General features: G+C 41.5%; 1 protein-coding gene across 1 annotated transcript in view; it reads left to right on the plus strand.

The window, feature by feature from the left end:
* Positions 1–19,403, plus strand: part of CACNA2D3 (calcium voltage-gated channel auxiliary subunit alpha2delta 3) — a 1,058,385-nt gene that overhangs the window by 795,299 nt on the left and 243,683 nt on the right. Inside the window, exons 15-17 of the mRNA XM_004368627.2 lie at positions 1,003–1,074; positions 2,657–2,737; positions 17,100–17,174. Coding sequence (XP_004368684.1) covers positions 1,003–1,074; positions 2,657–2,737; positions 17,100–17,174 — 228 coding nt within the window. The remainder of the gene's footprint in view (positions 1–1,002; positions 1,075–2,656; positions 2,738–17,099; positions 17,175–19,403) is intronic.

Raw genomic sequence — 19,403 nt, forward strand, 5'->3', positions numbered from 1 at the left:
TAGCATCCTAGAGCATTTCCATATACCAGGCACTGTGCTGAGCAGTTTCACACGTCATCTGCACAGCAACGGTGCTGGGGAATAGTTGATGTTATTTTGTATGAGGAAATGGAAACTTAAGGTCATACAGTTCATAAAGATGCAAAGCTGCAAATCAGACTCAGGTTTGTTTTGGACCAAAGCCCACTGCATTCCAGGACTCTGTTTCCCCATTTTTTACTGGGACAGAGTAAGGATTCCCTGCCTGTCCCCAACATTGTGTGAAAAGCAAATGTGATGATGTATCTCAATATGTCTTTTTGTAATTCAGAAGGGGTACACAGTGTATCGTGTGCCATATAACACGGGTTATTCTTCCAGGAGAGATGTTAGGTTTCTTAGCAATGACTTGAGAGGGCAGATGATGAAGTTATTTTTTATTTTGCCTCCCTTTTTTTTTTTTTTTTTTTTTGGTTTTTGTTGGTTTGGTTTGGTTTCCATTTGTGACTGGCACTCAGATTTCTGGACCTCCCAAAGGGCCTCGACTCGGCTGCCTTGGGGCGAATAAATGCTTCTAGCTTCCATAGTTTTCAGCAGGGGAAGCTCTCAAGACTCCTTACATTCATGCTAACTGTTCCTTGGTTTTCAATAAGAAACACTTGTACTGCTTAGCATGAACATAAATGTCTGGGAAGTAAAAGCGTAAAATCAATCTGTGGTAATAAAATAAAACGAATCACTAAGATCAAACAAGGCCCTATTTTAACTAAAATAGATGAAAGCAGTGAACAGAGCAGCTGGGGTTATTGGTGGCAACTTGTTTTCCCAGCTGGAGGTTGGGGTCCTCATCTGCGAACTGTGGCAGAGGGCCAGTGAGCTCCCTCCTGGGCTAAAGACGTGAGTGGACGCTTACCTGTCTCCACAGCCCCTGCTCGGCGAAGGATGTGTCATTCAAGGGGGGTGGCCTCCACACCAGCGACATCCATATTGCTCTCGGTAACCAGTTTTTCTGTCTCCACCCAGCTTGCGGATGATCAGGGCCTCGTCCTGATGACCACAGTGGCCATGCCTGTGTTTAGTAAGCAGAACGAAACCGTGAGTATAGTGGCCGCGCTCCGTCCTCAATGCCAGAAGGGTTGTTTTCTCAGATCCCTTCTGACTCAAACTCTGGTGGCTTTTTATTGTTTGTTTTTAAAGGATAGACGGTTTGTGATTTTCTCTTATTGTTCTTCCCTGCTGATAGACTCACTAAATCAAATACGCTGTTGTTGTTGTGTGCCATCTAGTCAATTTCTACACAGAGTGACCCTCTAAAACAAGTTAGGACTGCCCCCTAGGGTTTTCTAGGCTGCTGTCTTTGTGGGAGCAGATTGCCAGGTCTTTTCTCCCATGAAGTGGCTGGTGGGTTTGAATCACTGACCTTTGGGTTAGCAGTCAAGCACTTAGCCGTTGCTCCACCAGGGCTCCTAAAATCAAATATGGTTGAGAGGAATTCATGCAGGTATCATTTTGAGAATGCAGCACCTTTCCAAAATTTAAGTGTTAAATGACCACTTAACCATTTAAGAGGACAAACCCCAGAGAGAATCCCTGGTGGGAGGACCTCCTGGATTTATAGTGACCAGCCTTGTGATAGTGGTCTGGGCTGCCGTAACAGAATACCACAAACTCAGTGGCTTCAAAGAACAGAAATTTGTGTTGTCAGAGTTCTGGGGGCCAAGGTGGGGCAGGCTGATCCTCCTTCTGAAGACTGTAGGGGAGAATCTTTCCTTACCTCTTCTAACTTCTGATGGTCCCAGATATTCTTTGGCTTGTGGTAGCATCACTCCAATCTCTGCCTCTGCCTTCACATGGCCTTCTGTCTCTGTGTCTCTTTGTCTCTCTCCTCTTGTTGTAAGGACACCAGTCACTGGATTAAGGGCCTGCCCTAAATCCAGGATGATTTCATGTCAAGCTCTTAGGCTAATTACACCTTCAAAGACCTATTTCCAAATAAGGTTATATTCTGTGGTTCCTCGTAGACGTGAATTTTGGAGGACACTATTCAACCCTCTACAAGCCTGAAAGGAAACAATAGATGTCAATTTGTATCTTCTTCCTGATGGTCTTTCTGACAACAGATAGTTTCAGCTCTTCACATTGGTTATCTGCCTTGGAAACCAGGACCCTGGAGGCCTATTCCTTCACCTTAGTCCTTGGTTCCAACTTGCTGCTGAAAATTTCAGGGTTATTGGATCTCTCTCCTGGGCACCAGATGGCAGTGTAATATGAGAATGCAGTTAACATGCTAAGTCTTTCCCGTAAAAAGCTTTCATAAGAGAAACTAATTAATGATTACAGTCCTTAGCTACTAAAACTTTTATGCTCTTTATGTCAATTTTTAATTTTCAAGAGAGAGAAGAGGGAAGTTATTAGGATGTTTCCTTATGAATGTGTGTTGGGTGTTGTAGTAGTTAACATTTGGCCTGAGAAGCTAATATCTTTGTGTAATAATGTTTTAGATGGGGGCTGGGATATAAAAGATGGTCTTTCTTGGAAATCTGGGTTAAACTCAATCTCTCTCTAAGGTTAGGGAAGGCACCAGACAGTGATCTATGGCCTATGGCTTTTCATGAGGCTCTATTTCTTCTACGAAGTTAACTTACTGTTATTTTTGTTTAATGCTAATTATCAACAGAGATCGAAAGGCATTCTTCTTGGTGTGGTTGGCACAGATGTCCCAGTGAAAGAACTTCTGAAAACCATCCCCAAATACAAGGTAATGTATCACCTTATAGTCAGAAAACAGATGTCCTAGATTATTTCATAACCTATTGCATTAATTCTCTAGGGCTTCCATAACAAAGTACTACAAATTGGGTGGCTTAAAATGACAGACATTCATTCTTTGACAGTTCAGGAGGCCAGAAGTCAGAAATCAAGGTGTCAGCAGGGTTGGTTCCTTCTGCATGCTCTGAGGAAGAATCTGATCGATCCCTCTCTCCTAGCTTCTGGTAGTTACCAGGAATCCTTTGTGTTCCTTGGCTTGTGGAAGCATCACTCCAATCTCTATCTTCGTCTTCACATGGGCTTTCTTCCCTGTGTGTATCCTCTGTGTCTGTATGTCCAAATTTTACTCTTCTTATAAGGCTAGCAGTCATTGGACTTAGGGCCCAGCCTAATCCAGTATGATCTCAGGTTAACTTGATTATATGTCCAAAGACCCTATTTCCAAATGTGGTCACATTCATAGGTTCTGGGTGGATGTAAATTTGTGGGGAACTCTATTCAACTCAATATGCTTTCCATAGCGGTGGGGAGAACAAGAAGTAAAAAGGCCCTTCTACTCTCATTCTGGGGGACTAATTTTTTTTTGTAGAATAGGAACTGGGCGGATCTGAGCAGGTCTATACAACCCTACTGGGTTTGTATGGGTTTATTGAAGTCTATACACGTCTGTGCAGGTCTACACAGATAAAAACTTAACTCTGCCCAATCTGAGGACCCTCTAAAATCCTACTGCTGTGATTCAAGATGGCAGCCTAGTCAGACACACCATGCCATCCCTCTGCAGCAAAGATCTGAGAAACAAAGTGTAACAGATACAAATGACAACCCGGGAACCCTGAGCATCAAATGAAAGGATATAGAATTAGATCAAATACCCATTGGAAAAAGAAACCGACAGCAGTGAACAGAGAAAGATACAGAACAGAGGTGCCCTGCCAGCCAGTCTGGCACAGCAGGACCATTTTGAGACAAAATCAGTAGTGACTGTGGGTGAGGAGCATAGCAAGACAACATCTCGGAACTCCCAATAGGAGACAAGGAAACTGTGAGTGCATACCCGAAGTGAAACAAGGTGAGCAGGACATAAACTGGAGCTAAGGAGGGAAAGTACAGGAGGGGGGACGAGAGCTTCAGGGATCTTGGGGTACACAGAACAGAGAGGAAATCAGGACCCAGACATAGGACGACTCTCCAGTGGTGGTACCTGACTGGTAGGGCAGGTAGCAAACATGGAGCAATAGACAGCGCCCCCCTTTTTTCTTTTTCCCTCCCTCCCTCCTTTGCAGCCTCTCGCTCCACCCTTCTCCTACCGGAGAGAGCACCCACCTCAATTTATCAAAACAAAACAAAACAAAAATCATAAATAAAATAACACCTTAATGCCTCGGAGACAGCAGACAACATCAAATGACACAAATGAGGCAAGGTGGCTCAACCAAGTGACCAAAATAAAGGGGCAGAAAACCTTCCTAAGGAAGAAATGGTAATGGGACTGCCTGATAAGTAATCCAGTGGCATACACATAGGATCTTCAAAGAGTTCAAGGAAAACACAGACAAAACCCTAGAAGAATTCAAGAAAACTATACAAGAACAAAATGACAGATTAAATAGACAAATAGAAATCATACAAAAACAACAACTAGAAATCCAGAGGATTAACAATAAAATACCAGAGATGGATAACTCAACTGAAGGACATAGAAGTAGAATTGAAACAATGGGAGAAAGAATTAGTGAAATAGAGGACAAATCCCTTGACACCAATTTATTCGAGGAACAATCAGAAAAAAGAATGAAAAAAAAAATGAAGAAAGCCTAAGAGTTATGTGAGACACTATGAAGAAGAATAATTTACAAGTGATTGGAATCCCAGGACAGTAGGAGACAAAAAGAAAAAAAAAAAAAATCAGAATTTTTGAAGACTGCTGGAAGAAAGCTTCCTCAGTATTATGAAAGATAAGAAGATTTCCATCCAAGAAGCTCAATAAACCCCATACAGGATAAACCCCAAAAGAAAGTTACCAAGACATACCATAATCAAACTTTCCAAGTCCAGAGATAAAGAGAGAACTCTGAGAGCAGCTTGGGAAAAATGAAATATCACCTGCAATGGGACTCCAATAAGACTAAGCTCTGGTTTCTTACAGGCAAGAAGGCAGTGGGGTGACATATATAAAACCCTGAAACAAGAGAATTGCCCACCAAGAGTCAGATACCCAGAAAAATTGTCTCTCAAATATGATGACTAATTTAGGATATTCTCAGATAAACAAAATTAAGATAATTTGTAAAAACCAGACCATCCTTGCAAAAAATATAAAACATAGTCTTTCCAACAGAGAACCAGTGGCATCAGACAACAACCTGAAAGTAAGCCACATGATGGCATCACCCAGATAGAAAAATCTCCAAAGTAAAACAATGATACAGAACCAAAAACGGAGCCAGATATGTCAATCTGTAAGCGACAACAAATTCAAAAGAAGGAATAAATGATGTAGAGATAGAATGTCCATATGGAGGGGAATTCATAGCAATGTCAGGAAATAACAGACCATTTTAAACTTAGAAAGATAAAGGTAAATGTCAGAGTAACCCTAAAGAAAGTTAATAAATCTGCTCACCAAAATAAAGAAGAAGAAAACCATAAAGATTCAATAAACATAAAACAAACAACATTGAAAGAAATGAACAAAAAATTGTTGTTAGGTGCCATCAGATTGGTTCAGACTCACAGTGACTCTGTGTACAACAGAACGAAACACTGCCTGGTCCTGCACCATCCTCACAATCGCTGCTATGCTTGAGCCCATGATTGCATCCACTGTGACAGTCCATCTTGTTAAGGGTCTTCTTCTCTTTTGCAGACCCTCTACCAAACATGATGTTCTTCTCCAGAGACTGGTCCCTCCTGATAACATGTCCAAAGTATGTGAGGTGAAGTCTCACCATCCTTGCTTCTAAGGAGCATTCTGGCTGTACTTCTTCCAAGACATATTTGTTTATTCTTCTAGCAGTCCATGATATATTCATAAATGAGAAGAATTCAGCACAGAAAATTAAGCAGAACAAAGAAAATGGGAACACTACAACAAAAAGCATAACAGAATGACAACAGTATATTCATACCTATCAGTAATCACACTAAACATAAATGGTTTAATGTACCAGTTAAGAGACATCATGGGAGAATGGACTAAAAAAAGAAATGACCCATCAATATTTTGCCTTCAGGAGATACACCTTAGACACAAAGCCATAAGTCGATTAAAAATCAAAGAATGGAAAAATATATATCATGCAAACAGTAACCAAAAAGAGCAAGAATGGTAATATAAATCTCTGATAAAATAGACTTTAAATCAAAATCCATCATAAGAGGCAAGGAAGGGCATCATATAATGATTAAAGGGACAATCTACAAAGAAGGCATAACCATAATAAATATCTATGCACCCAATGACAGAGCTCAAAAATACATAAAACAAACTCTAACAGCATTGAAAAGAGAAATTGACAGTTCCACAATACTAGTAGACTTTAGCACACCGCTTTCAATAAAGGACAGAGCAAATAGAAACTAAACAAAGATACAGAAGATCTAAATAGCACAATTAATCAAGTTGACCTTATAGACATATACAGAACATTCCACTCAACAGCAGCACACTGTACATTCTTCTCCAGTGTACATAGATCATTCTCCAAAATAGACCATAATTTGGGCCACAAAACAAGCCTCAATAAATTCAAAAACATCAAAATAATACAAAACATCTTCTCTGACCACAAAGCTATAAAACTAGAATTCAATCCCAGGAAGAACAGGGGAAAAAAATCAAATACATGGAAACTGAATAAACACCTTGTTGAAAAATTACTGGAAGTAATTAAAAAAGAAGTAAAAAAAATTCCTAGAATCAAATGAGAACGAAAACATAGCATATCAAAACCTGGGCAACACAGGAAAAGCAGTGCTCAGAGGAGAATTCATAACAATAAACAAATATACATCAAAAAAGAATAAAAGGCCCAAATCAATAGCTTAACGCTACAACTTGAATAAATAGAAAAAGAGCAGCAAAAGAAGCCCACAGTCACCAGAAAAAAAGGAAAGAACAAAGATTAGAGCAGAAGTAAATGAAACAGAAAACAGAAAAACAATAGACTCAACAAGACTAGAATTTGGTTCTTTGAAAGGATCAATAAAATAGTCAAACCATTGGCCAAATTGTCAAAGGAAAAGAATGAGAAGATGCCAACAAATAACCAAAACAACAAATGAGATGGGTGACCTTACAAGAGAACCAACTGAGATAAAAAGAATCATAACAGAACACTATGAAAAACTGTACTCAAACAAATTTGAAGACCTAGAAGACATGGACAGATTTCTTGAAACACACTACATACCTAAACTAACACAAACTGAAGCAGAACATTTAAACAGACCCTTAACAAAAGAAGAAATTGAAGAGATCATTAAAAAAACTCCCAGCAACAACAAAAAAACCCAGCCCAGACAGCTTCACCAGAAAATTCTACCAAACATTCAGAGAAGAGTTGACACCAATCCTACTCAAACTATTCCAGTATTCTGGAACATAGAAAAGGAAGGAATACTCCCAAATTATTCTGTAAAGCCAGCATAACCCTGATACCAAAGGCAGGCAAAGACACCACTAAAAAAGAAAAGTACAGACTAATATCCCTCATGAATATAGACATACAAATTCTCAACAAAATCTTAGCCAACAGAATTCAACAGCATATCAAAAAAAAATCATACACTACGAGCAAGTGGGATTCATATCAGGTATGCTAGGATGGTTCAACATGAGAAAATCAGTCAGTGTAATTCACCACATAAATAAAAAAAGGAAAAGAATCACATGATCATTTCAGATGATGCAGAAAAGTCCAACACCCATTCTTGATAAAAACTCTCAGCAAAGTAGGAATAGAAGGGAAATTTCTAAGAATAAGTAAGGGCATATATACAAAACCAACAGCCAACATTATTCTCAATGGAGAGAGATTGAAAGCATTCCCCTTGAGAATGGGAACTAGACAACGTTGTGCTTTATCAACACTTTTATTCAATATTGTACTGGAAGTCCTAGCTAGAGCAATAAAGCAAGATAGGGAAATAAAAGGCATCCAGATTGGTAAGGAAGAAGTAAAACTATCCCTATTTGCAGATGACATGATCCTATACATAGAAAATCCCAGAGACTCTACAAGAAAGCTACTGGAGCTAATAGAAGGATTTATCAAAGTGGCAGGGTACAAGATTAAGGTACAAAAATCAGTCAGATTCCTCAATACTATCCAAGAGAACTCTGAAAAGGAAATCAGGAAAACAATATCATTTATAGTAGCCCCCCAAAATATAAAATACTTGGAAATACACCTAACTAGGGACATAAAGGACCCCTGGTAGTGCAGTGGTTAAGAGCCCGGCTGCTAACCAAAGAGGTTGGTAGTTTGAATTCCACCAGCTGCTCCTTGGAAACCCTATGGGGCAGTTCTACTCGGTCCTATAGGGTCACTGTGAGTTGGAATCGACTGTATGGCAATGGATTTTGGGTTTAGGAATGTAAAAGACTTATACAAAGAAAACTACAAAACACTACTGCAAGAAACCAAAAGAATCCTACATAAATGGAAAAACATAACATGCTCATGATGTTGTTGTGTGCCATCGACTCAGTTCCAACTCATAGTGACCCTGTGGGACAGAGTAGAACTGCCCTGTAGAGTTTCCTAGGAGCAGCTGGTGGATTTGAACTGCCGACCTTTTGGTTAGCAGCCAAGCTCTTAACCACTGTGCCACCAGGGCTCCATGCTGATAGTAGGAAGACTTAACATTGTGAAAATGACAATACTACCCAAAGCGATCTACAGGTATAATGCAATCCCAATCCACATTCCAACAACATTCTTTAATGAAATTGGAAAACTAATCACCAATTTTATATGGAAAGGGAAGAGGCCCCAGATAAGTAAAGCATTACTGAAGAAGAAGAATGAAGTAGGAGGCCCCACACTCCCTGATCTCAGAACTACAGCCATGGTAGTCAGTACAGCTTGGTACTGGTACAGCGATAGACACATAGACGATTGGAACAGAATTGAGAACCCAGAAATAAATCCATCCACCTATAGACAGTTAATCTTCAACAAAGGGTCAAAACCCATTAAATGGGGAAAAGATTGTCTCTTTAACAAATGACACTGGCAAAACTGGATATCAATTTGCAGAAAAATGAAAGAGGATCCATACCTCACACCATACACAAAAACTAACTCAAGATGGATCAAAGACCTAAGTGTATAATCTAAAACAATAAAGAGCATAGAAGAAGAAATAGTAGCAAACCTAAGAGCCCTAAGTTATGGCAGAAATAGACTATCAAACATAACTAAAGAAGCACAAACAGCAGAAGGCAAACTAGATGATTGGGACCTCCTGAAAATCAAATACTTAACGCTTATCAAAAGATTTTTCCAAAAGAGAAAAAAGAGAACCCACAGACTGGGAAAAAATTTTTTTGACTATGCTGTATCTGACAAAAGTCTGATTTCTAAAATTTATAGAAAATTTCAACTCAACAACAAAAAGACAAACAACTCAATTAAAAAGTGGGCAGAGAGGAACAAACACTTCGCCAAAGAAGACACCCAGGCAGCCAACAAATACATGAAGAGATGCTCGTGATCATTAGCTATTAGAGAGATGCAAATTAAAACTCCAATGAGATACCATGCCACACTGATAATAGTAGCACGGATCGACAAACCAGAAAATAACAAATGGTGGAGAGGCTGTGAGGAGATTGGAACTCTCCTACACTGCTGGTGGGAATGTAAAATGGTTCAGCCACTATGGAAGATGATAGGGTGCTTCCTCAAAAAGCTAGAAATGGAAATATCATGTGATCTAGTAGTCCCACTCCTCGGTATATATCCTAGAGAAATAAGAGCCATGACACAAGCAGACATAGGCGCATCCGTATTCACTGTGGCATTATTTACAAAAGCAAAAAGATGGGAACAGCCTAAGTGCCTGTCAGTGGATGAATGGATCAGCAAACTGCAGTACCTGCGTACAGTGGAATACTGTGCAATGTTAAAGAATAATGATGAATATGTGAAGCATCTCACAACATGGATGAACCTGGAGGATGTTATGCTGAGTGAAATCAGTCAATCACAAAAGGACAGATATTGTATGGAAAAGGTTTTCACATAGAAACATGTTTTGATGGTTACCGTGGATGGGAGTGGGAGGAGGGAAAACCACTAACTAGTTAGTAGACTCGTACTAACTTTAGTGAAGGGAGAGATAATACACAATATGGGAGAAGTCAGCACAACAAAATCAAGGTAGAGGAAGACGCTGAAAGGTACATAAGAGTGAAAGGCAACAATGGTAAATACTAATACGTATATAATCCTACAACAACAGTAATAACAAACAACGTGCTAGTGGATATATAGGTAGATATGTAAGCTGAACTGGGGCAGAAGGGTATATGGAAGTACATCCACATACATATTTATGTGTATATGCTGTAGATATACCCACGTATGCTGTAGTACACACAGAGGACACAGTAATGAAAACTTCTTAGCCATAACCATGCACCTCCCAGGACTGAGATACTGGGCTTCAGGGCTAGGTACCGTAGTCTCGGAGTACATCTAGATCAACTGGCGTATCATAATCCATATAGACAATGTTCTACATCCTACCTTGGTGAGTAGCGACTGGGGTCTTAAGAGCTTGTGAGCGGCCATCTAAGAAACAACCACAGGTCTCTTCCTGTCTGGAGCAAAGAAGAGTGAAGAAAACCAAAGACTCAAGGAAACAATTAGTCCAAAGGACTAATGGACCACGTGAACCATGGCTTCCACTAGCCTGAGACCAGAAGAACTAGATGCCTGGGTACCACTACCCACCGCTCTGACTGGGACCACAATAGTAGGTCATAGACAGAGTGGGAGAGAAATGTAGAACAAAATTCAAACTCATAAGTAAGACCAGACGTACTGGCCTGATGAAGATTGGTGGAACCCCTAAGACTGTGGCCCTTAGACACTCTTCAAACTTGGAACTGAACCTACTCCCAGAGATCACATTATAGCCATACAATAGACATGCCTATAAAGTGAACAATAACACCAGTGAGGAAGGTACATCTCAGAACAATCAACTGTACGAGACCTAAAGGGCAGCATTTGCCCAAAAGCAAAGTTCAGAAGGATGGGAGGGGCAGGAAAGCTGGGCAAATGGACACGAGGAAGCCAGGGAAGAAGAGGGGAGAGTGCTGACACATTCAGGGGTTTGCAGCCAATGTCATGGAACAAGCTGTGTATAGATTGTTGAATGGGAAACTAATTTGCTCTGTAAACTTTCACCTGAACAACAATAAAATGTTCAAAAAAAAAAAAAATCCTACTGCTGCTTAGGGGGCCCTGACGACCAGCCTAACCCACCAAAGTTTCTGTAATTGGAATTCAGTTTCCAGAGGCAAGAAGGGGCACCTACTTCATCCAAACCTACATATTCAAGTGCTGGAAACCTGTGTAGGCTCCTAGAGGCGGAAAGTCAAGGGTGGTATAGGGGAAGGCTTTGTGGCCCCTAACTGTACTTTGGTTGAAATCCCCAGATCTAGGTGTCCAGACCTGCTGGCTCACTGCTCTAGGAAAGGCCTCCCATCTTCAGGTTTACAGATGGACTGCAGAGGGCAATGAACTTAGAGACTGTCTTTGAACAACCCTTAAGCCCCTTATTTCACATGAGAGTATATGGAAACCCAAGCACAGGGTACTATTTGATATGCCCAGTAAGTCCATTAATATAATACGGAATTGGTAATGATTCCCCTGTGGCTTAATGTCCTTTGGCACGCAATCTACTGAGGTCTTACGGCATTATGCACTTAATAATAGGTAGACACTATTAGTAATTCTCTTTTACAGTCAAACTGAGGCATAGAAAGCTGAAGTATCTTGCCAAGTCTTACAACCTGCAAGTGGGAGAGCCATGATTGAAGCCTCTGTGACCCTAATGCCATTAAAAACAATAAGTACAATGATAATAATAATAGGGTAATTAAAACAATAAAAGCAGCAGGTAATGGTTGTTGATGGGCACAGCGGCAGTTCAGTGATAGAATTCTTGCCTGCCATGTGTGAGACCTGGATTCCATTCCCAGTCAATGCATCTCAAGAGGGGCCACCACCCATCTGTCACTGAAGGCTTGCATGTTGCTGGGATGCTGAATAGGTTTCAGCAGAGCTTCCAGACTAAGATGGACTAGGAAGAAAGGTTTGGTGGTCTCCTTCTGAAAATCAGCCAGCGAAAACCTTCTGGATCACAACTGTCTCATCTGCAACCAGTCATAGAGATGGTACACAGTCGGATGGTGTTTTGTTCTGTTGTGTTCAGGGTCACCATGAGTCAGGGGCCCATCTGATAGCAGCTAACAATCACAGTGTTTTAGCATGCTCAGTGTGGCACAAAGTGCTTTACGCACATAATTCTCATTGAATCCTTATCCCGTGATGTGGGCACCATTCTTGGCCCCAGTTTGGTTGAGGATACTTGAAGTAACTTTGTCAGTGTCACTCGGCTAGTAAAAGATGAATAAAACAAAGTGTAACAAAAGAATAGAGGGAGATCAGCTTTCTGGCGGGTCAGGCTGGGAACCGGAGGTGCAGGTATCACGCAGAGATGCAGGTATGACATATGATGACATATGTTAATCTAAGTCAGCCCTCTTCTAGTTCCCACAAAGAGCCTTGGGAAAAGGTATGCACGTCAGCCAGGACAGCCAGCGCTGAACATACCTCCCTGGTCCAGTGGAGGAGAGCTCCAGGGAGCAGGGTGCAAATCACGCCTTTCTCTCCCGATTAACACCTTGTAAAGATGAGTCAGCTCTTGGCTCTTGGGGTTTTCCCAGAAGATAGAATATGTGCTCTTCCCTTAGCTTCATAGATTTTCCCACAAGCGCTCAGACTTCCTGTAATTTTTATCAAGAATTCCAGACACCCCAGCAATAATTTCCAGACACCATAGCTTCTGTTACCATAACGAGCCATTTTATAATTGGGTTCACTTCATTAGCCCAAAGTCTCTCTACTTGGAAGGGAAGAAACTCCTTCCCCAGGCTTTGGGCCTCTCAGGTTCCTAGTCTCCAGGAGAGCTGCTTTAGGATGAAGGCCCCTTTGGCAGGCCCTGAGTCTTGGAAGAACTTGTGTCTGATCTGTTCTCTATTATTCCACGGGACTGAACATTAAAATGGACAGGAAGACTGGTTCTATTTCAGATGAAACAAGAGTTAGGGATTTCATCAGTATATTGATTTGTGGCCAAAAACCAATGTTGGACCTTGTCATGTTATATGCTTTTGACTCTGAGAGATTTGTCCACGGAATGTTTCTGAGATGTGCTCAGAATCTCTCGTCTTGCGTCTGCAGTAGTTTGTATCTGTGTGCCACCAACCAACAAACCAAACATTCTGATGTTGTTTTCTCTAAACGTTCTCCTGGAGAGGAATTTAACCAGGCTGCTTCTGATATTAAGAAGATTTTTCTAGGAACCAGCATTTTAAATATTTTAAATATTTATTCTAGTTCAACCTTTAACGATGGACTAGATAACTATTTGGGTAAAATGGTAAATGTCTTAAATACACACAAACTTCAGCTGAGCACCTGCCACATGCCAGCCATTGTGCTAGGGACTCTAGAGCCAAAGATGGGCTTCTTCCCACAGATAGCTCACTCTAATGGAGGAGGTACTGCCTTAAGTCTAGAACAAGGCAGAGGAAGGAAAGAGAACCAATTAGCTCCCTAGGAGGGAGGCAGGAAAATAAGTGTAGCATTTTCATGCACTAGGGTGAAGTTAGTAATGGAATTACGCTCAGGGAGTATGGAAGATAGTGCTCAGAAGGGAGGGAGTAAAGGGAAGGGTCAGGAGAGACTTTTTATGGGAGATGATCCTGAGACTGAGCCAACAGGGTGGGTAAGAATTAGCTAGGGGGAGGATGGGAAGGAGTACTGCCCTAGGCAGTTGGTACTGTGTGAATAAACATCTGGGTGGAAGACAAAACTGCATGGAAGTTATTGTCACCACCATGTGCCCTGAGAGTCAGTGAGTGGATGGAGACAGCGGTCAGACTCCAGGGAGACCTGATGGGTAGGTCCACGGACTCTGTCTTACACTCAAAAGGGGTCCTTAGTGAGGTTTAAGCAGGGGAGCACCATGTTAGAGTTACCTTTGACTTTGACAGATCTGGAGGGTGACTTGGTTGGGGCCAAGCTTTGAGGCAGGAAAGGCAGATAGGACCATTATGAAATGCATTGAATTAGGATAGTGGTGGTAGGGTGGGGAGCAGAGTTGAATCTGAGTAATTGCTGGAAGAAGAATTAGTGTGATTTAGTGATTACTTGGATTGAGAGGCTGAAGATGAAAGAGAGAAAGGAGTCTAAGGCTGATGCTTAGGGTTCCAACTTGGGAGTCTCAGTGGGTGCTGGTGCCACCTGCTGAGAGAGAGAAGAGGAAGAAGATCAGGTTTAAGGGAAGAGCCCCGTTTTGGACTGGGTGCGTTTCAGGGGCCTGAGAGATGTCCAGGTAGAGATGGGTAACACACAGTTGGATATTTGGATCCGCCACTGAGAGGAAAGGCCGAGGCTGGAGCACAGGTCTGGAGATCAGCAATGTATGGGTGGTTGCTGAAGTGTATTGGGACAGAGGAGAGTCAGAGCAGGCAAGGGCACTGGGGGAGGCAGGAAAATAAGTGTAGCGTTTTCACACACTAGGGTGAAGGTAGTAATGGACATAGGTTAATCTAAGCTGTCCCTCCTCTGGTTCCCACAGAGAGCCTTGGGAAAAGGTGTGCATGTCAGCTAGGGACAGTCTAAGAAGAGGGAGAAACCCAGGAGTGTGGGGCCTGGAAACTGAGGGGATAGAGAGCCTGGAGGAGGAGGAAGCACTTGGTTGATAGAGCCAGGAAGATCAAGAGAGAATGCCCCATTGAGTTTGGCAATTACGAAGCCACTGGCGACTGTAGAGAAGGGAGTTTTGGTGGCATCTTGGGTGGTCAAAGGCAGAGTCTAGTGGGTTGGGTTGTGAACGAGCAATAAGGGAGCAGAGATGGCGGCTAGACAAGAACTGGAGGCCCTGGGCTGGGAAGGTGAGCTCAGCGTCTGCACTACAGGGGTGGAAGCAGAGTGTTTAGCTTAGCTTTGTGGGCTCCATGCTAAATTCCAGTTTTTTGATCTTTTTCCTGTTCCTCCTTTTGCTCTTGCTCCTCTTCCTCCTCCTCTCTACTCCATCTCAACCTCACCTCCATATTTTTTTAACCCTGTGGTATGAGCTCTGCTCTCATCAAGCTTATATTCTGTGGGAAGATAGGCATTAAACAATCAAATGCCTTGATTGATTTTAATGAAACTCACGAGTAATGGATTATTATCATTTTTATTAGGGCTTGTTCTTTTATTTCGTACATATACAAAGAGTCCTACCTTCTTTGTAGTTTTACTTCCCATCAGCACAGTGAGAACGGAAGTAATGTACATAATAATGGCATTTAATGCATTGTTGTTGTTAGGTACCATCTAGTCAGTTCGCACTAATAGCGACCCTATGTACAACAGAAAGAAACACTGCTGGGTCCTGCGCCATCCTCACAATTGTTGTTATGCTTGACCCCATTGTTGCAGCCACCGTGTCAATCCATCTCGTTGAGGGTCTTCCTCATTTTTTATAGTGAGCTAATGTGTTCACTGTAAGATAACGTTTGTTTAGTCCAGTTTTGAGTTTGAATTTACAATCAAGTATCAACTTTTTTATTTAATGGAAAAAGTCAAGCTCTCAGAGTTCCTTTAGACCCCTCTAGTCTGTATTAATTGGGACATAATCATTGTAATTAATGCAGCGTTGACTCTGGCTGACATTTTTCCAAGAGGACAAGATGAAAGAGATGATACACACCTCAAAGGATCAGGAATCTCCGGTTTATCTTTCGCAGCATAATGAAATCTATTTTTATTATTAGAGTCAAACACAATCTCATTAAGACTTGCTGTGCCAGGTAACTCCAGGAGAAAATGTCTGCTGCCCTTGACTACGACATGAGTATTTATGTAATGCAAGGGGAACTTTTAATTGCTGGTGTTAAATTCTCTGAAGGTAATTTCACATCACCTTGATGTTAAGCTAACAAGCAGCCAGGGTCACTCCTGGTTTGTAAACTGTTGTCTGGATCATTTAACAGCATCATATTCAAGAATGTGAGTGGCAGAGAATTTTAAAGAAAAATAACAGTGTAGCAAGGGCTCAGAACTATGAAATAACCCATCGGAAAAAAAGAGAGGGTTTTTTTGTTTTTTTTCTTCTTCTCTTTTCACTGCTCTGGCAAAAATGGGTTACATTTTCTTTCTTCAGGGAGAAATCAGTAAGGGTTTTATGCCAGAGGCCATTTTAATACGCGAATGATTTGTAGGTAAATTTGTAGCCAATGGGTGCAGTCAACTGTGTAATAGAAATATTGTCAAAAAGCCGGGATTATTATTTAAATAAGTGCAGTGTTAAATTTGATTACATACTTTTTAAAGCTAATAAAACATTTCATTGCTCTCAAACTATTTCCCATAGTCCCATTTAGTCAGAAAACATAAATTAAGTGAGACTCTGCATAGAAAATTACCCAGGCTTTATGTGGATGGACGCGCTCATGGAAAAGCTTGGCAGCCGCACCGTTTAAAGACAAAGGGATATAAAAGGGCTTGGCAGGCCCCTATATAGGCTAGTGGGGACACTTTCATCCTTGAAGAATTATGGAAAATGACAGCCTAGGAGAGTACATGTTTTAGATGGCCCCCGTGGGCGTGGAGTTGTGGGAAGCCTGGGTGCCCATCCAGCATGAGGCCCCCTCTTTGCTTATACCAGGTAGAGAGAAAACGCTCAGGTTGATGAAACTCTGTTTAGGCAGATAGGGTCTTTCCAGAAACATTAACCACCTTCTTGTTAAAAAAAAAAAAAAAAAAAAAGTGTTTTTGTTTTAAATAAATCAAAATAAGGGCCTTGGATGCGAGCGTAGGGATGTGACATTTTAAATTGTGCTATTTGCTGAGCTTATCCTGTGACAGGTCTTCATTTCCACCAAATGTCAAGGATCAGTGCCTTGTATTCATTTTAATGAAATATTGTGCTGATAAGGGTTATGAATGCCAAGTTTAAGCTGTAAATTACTAAATGTCTGCCTGCTTTCTGCTTTGTGAATTCACCAGGGAGCAAGCTAATGAAGGTTTCTTTCTCGCTTCCTCTTTCAGTTAGGGATTCACGGTTATGCCTTTGCAATCACGAATAATGGATATATTCTGACACATCCAGAGCTCAGGCCACTGGTAAGAGAAATGCTTCCTTGTTTCTGTGCTTCTCCTTTTACGATCTTGGAAGATTTTCTTCAGTTCTGCAATGATGATACTTAACTGCAATTTTTACTTTAAAAGCTCAGTTCATAGTATTGTCCAGAAGAGTTTGTTGTAATAGTTTATAAATAGTATTTTGACACATAATGTATAAATAATGAAGGATAAGTATATTTACTGTTTTGTCTTTATACATTAACCCGTATGTGTCTACATACATTTATTTACTTATTTCACGCATGCCAATATGTGATGTTTTCTTTAACTCAAGATAGCTTGAAACCCATTACAATGGATACCTTTATATAACAAATGGACTGTCACGCTCTAACACAAGTCGCACGTATTGTAAATCACATTTTATACAACAAATTAGACCCAGAATCCCCGGAAATTCATTGCCGTGGGATTTGCCCCCAAATGGCATTGTTCACGAACAGCGCCTTGTGGGTAGAAGCTGTTCACATTTTTTGCTGAGTTGAAACAGTTGAGATTTACTCCATTTCTGACAAAAACGATATCCGGTAGCATTGTTTGGTGACCTGGTATGTAAACCACTTGCTTTGTCTCAGCGTCGCTTTCGCTGGCTCTGAAATGAGTGGGGTTAGGGCAAATCCAGGACAGCCTATGCTATGGTTCTCAATGCTCATCCCCAGTGGAGGCTGCCTGGAGCACGGTGTTGAGGAGGATTCTGAGGCAGCATCAGACTCATTGGGTGGGGGCCCTCATTTGCTGACAGTGTCTACGGTGGACTCAGGAGAGGTGTTGGCAGTAAGTGTGCCACGGGTTTGCCATCCCTTTGGATTTGTGTGTTTTGTTTTAAGAAGATCTGAAAGTATAAAGAATAATATAGGGAACACTACTTTTCAGAGTTAAGAAAGTGAGTCATTTTTTATAGCAGTCTACACACACGCATATGCACACACACCCGTCCACCCCACATGCCTTTTCCTCTTTCATCAAAATTAGAAAATAGCAGCCGTGCCTGCTATGCAAATGTTTATCGGTGAGGAATTGTGCAGACCAGCTCGCGTCTCGCTTGCATCATTGTTTAGAAACAGTTCATGTGAGAGCTCCATCGTCATCCAACTTTGCTCTAATCACCCTGGTATTAGAGGAGTCACGGCCACCTCATGTGGATCCCATATGCATGCTTTAAGAAGGGCCTTAGGGTAATAGTTTGATTTCAACAATGTTTTTATCAGAAAGCGACTAGGTTAACTGACTAGCTAATTCCAAATGTAACTCAGTATTATTGAGAAACCTGATTGAAAAAGCCACTGACAGTGACGTGCTTATTAGCACATTACCCACCTCCAGGCCGCTCAGCTGGGGTTCTCTGTTGGGGATGGTAGGAGTTATGTGTTTGGTGTGGCTGAGTATGGCCTTCTAGAACTTCTTTTTTCCAAATTCAAATGGAACAGAATCCAACAATCAAACCTGGATCTTCTGCCAGTGAATGAATTAACTTCCTATCGGTGTTTAAAGGAATGAAATGGAGCTAGGTGTCAGATGTCGCCAGGGTATCTTCCCTCTCTGCAGCAGTAGAAGTGATCAGCTCCCATCTGCAAGTGTCCTTGCTGCGCCTTTCTGGTCTTCTGTGTCTGCTAGTCATGCAGCAGATCGTCTGTTTGCAAATAGTCTGTCTGAAGCACTTTCCAGAGCTGTGCCCACTGAGAGGCAGCTGAAAGTTCTTAGAAAAGCAGGCATCTCCTGGTAGTTCACAGACTCACCAATATAAGTCATTTTTATTCTTCTCAGTGTTGAAACACTGTGCAGAATGGTTTCACCAGAACTGGTAGCCATAGTGAGGTTCCCATAAACGGTGGCCCAAGCAAATGCCCCACATCTCACTTGTGGGAATCCATAGCAGGTGAACCATTTGCAGTTGATCCGTGGTAAGAACTTAAAAATGACCACACCGGTGGGCCATCTCTTTCATTCATCTGTCTTTGACCCTCAGGCCATCAGAGGAGGTTTGGGGTGATGCCAGCCATTAAGGATAATATGAACTAGCCTATCTGAATTGCTCAATAAATGTATGTTGACTTTGCCTGAGTTTTCCCGTTTTCTCCCAGGCAAAGGTAGTGGTGAAATGGAAGGAACTCAGCTTTGGCATTATCACGTAGATTGTCTTTGACTCCTCGTCCTGCCAAGGACAAGGACAAATCACACAACCTCTCTGAGCATCATTTTCCTCTTGTA

This window comes from Trichechus manatus, unplaced genomic scaffold (genome assembly GCF_000243295.1).
Source record: "Trichechus manatus latirostris isolate Lorelei unplaced genomic scaffold, TriManLat1.0 scaffold00001, whole genome shotgun sequence".
Taxonomy (NCBI): domain Eukaryota; kingdom Metazoa; phylum Chordata; class Mammalia; order Sirenia; family Trichechidae; genus Trichechus; species Trichechus manatus.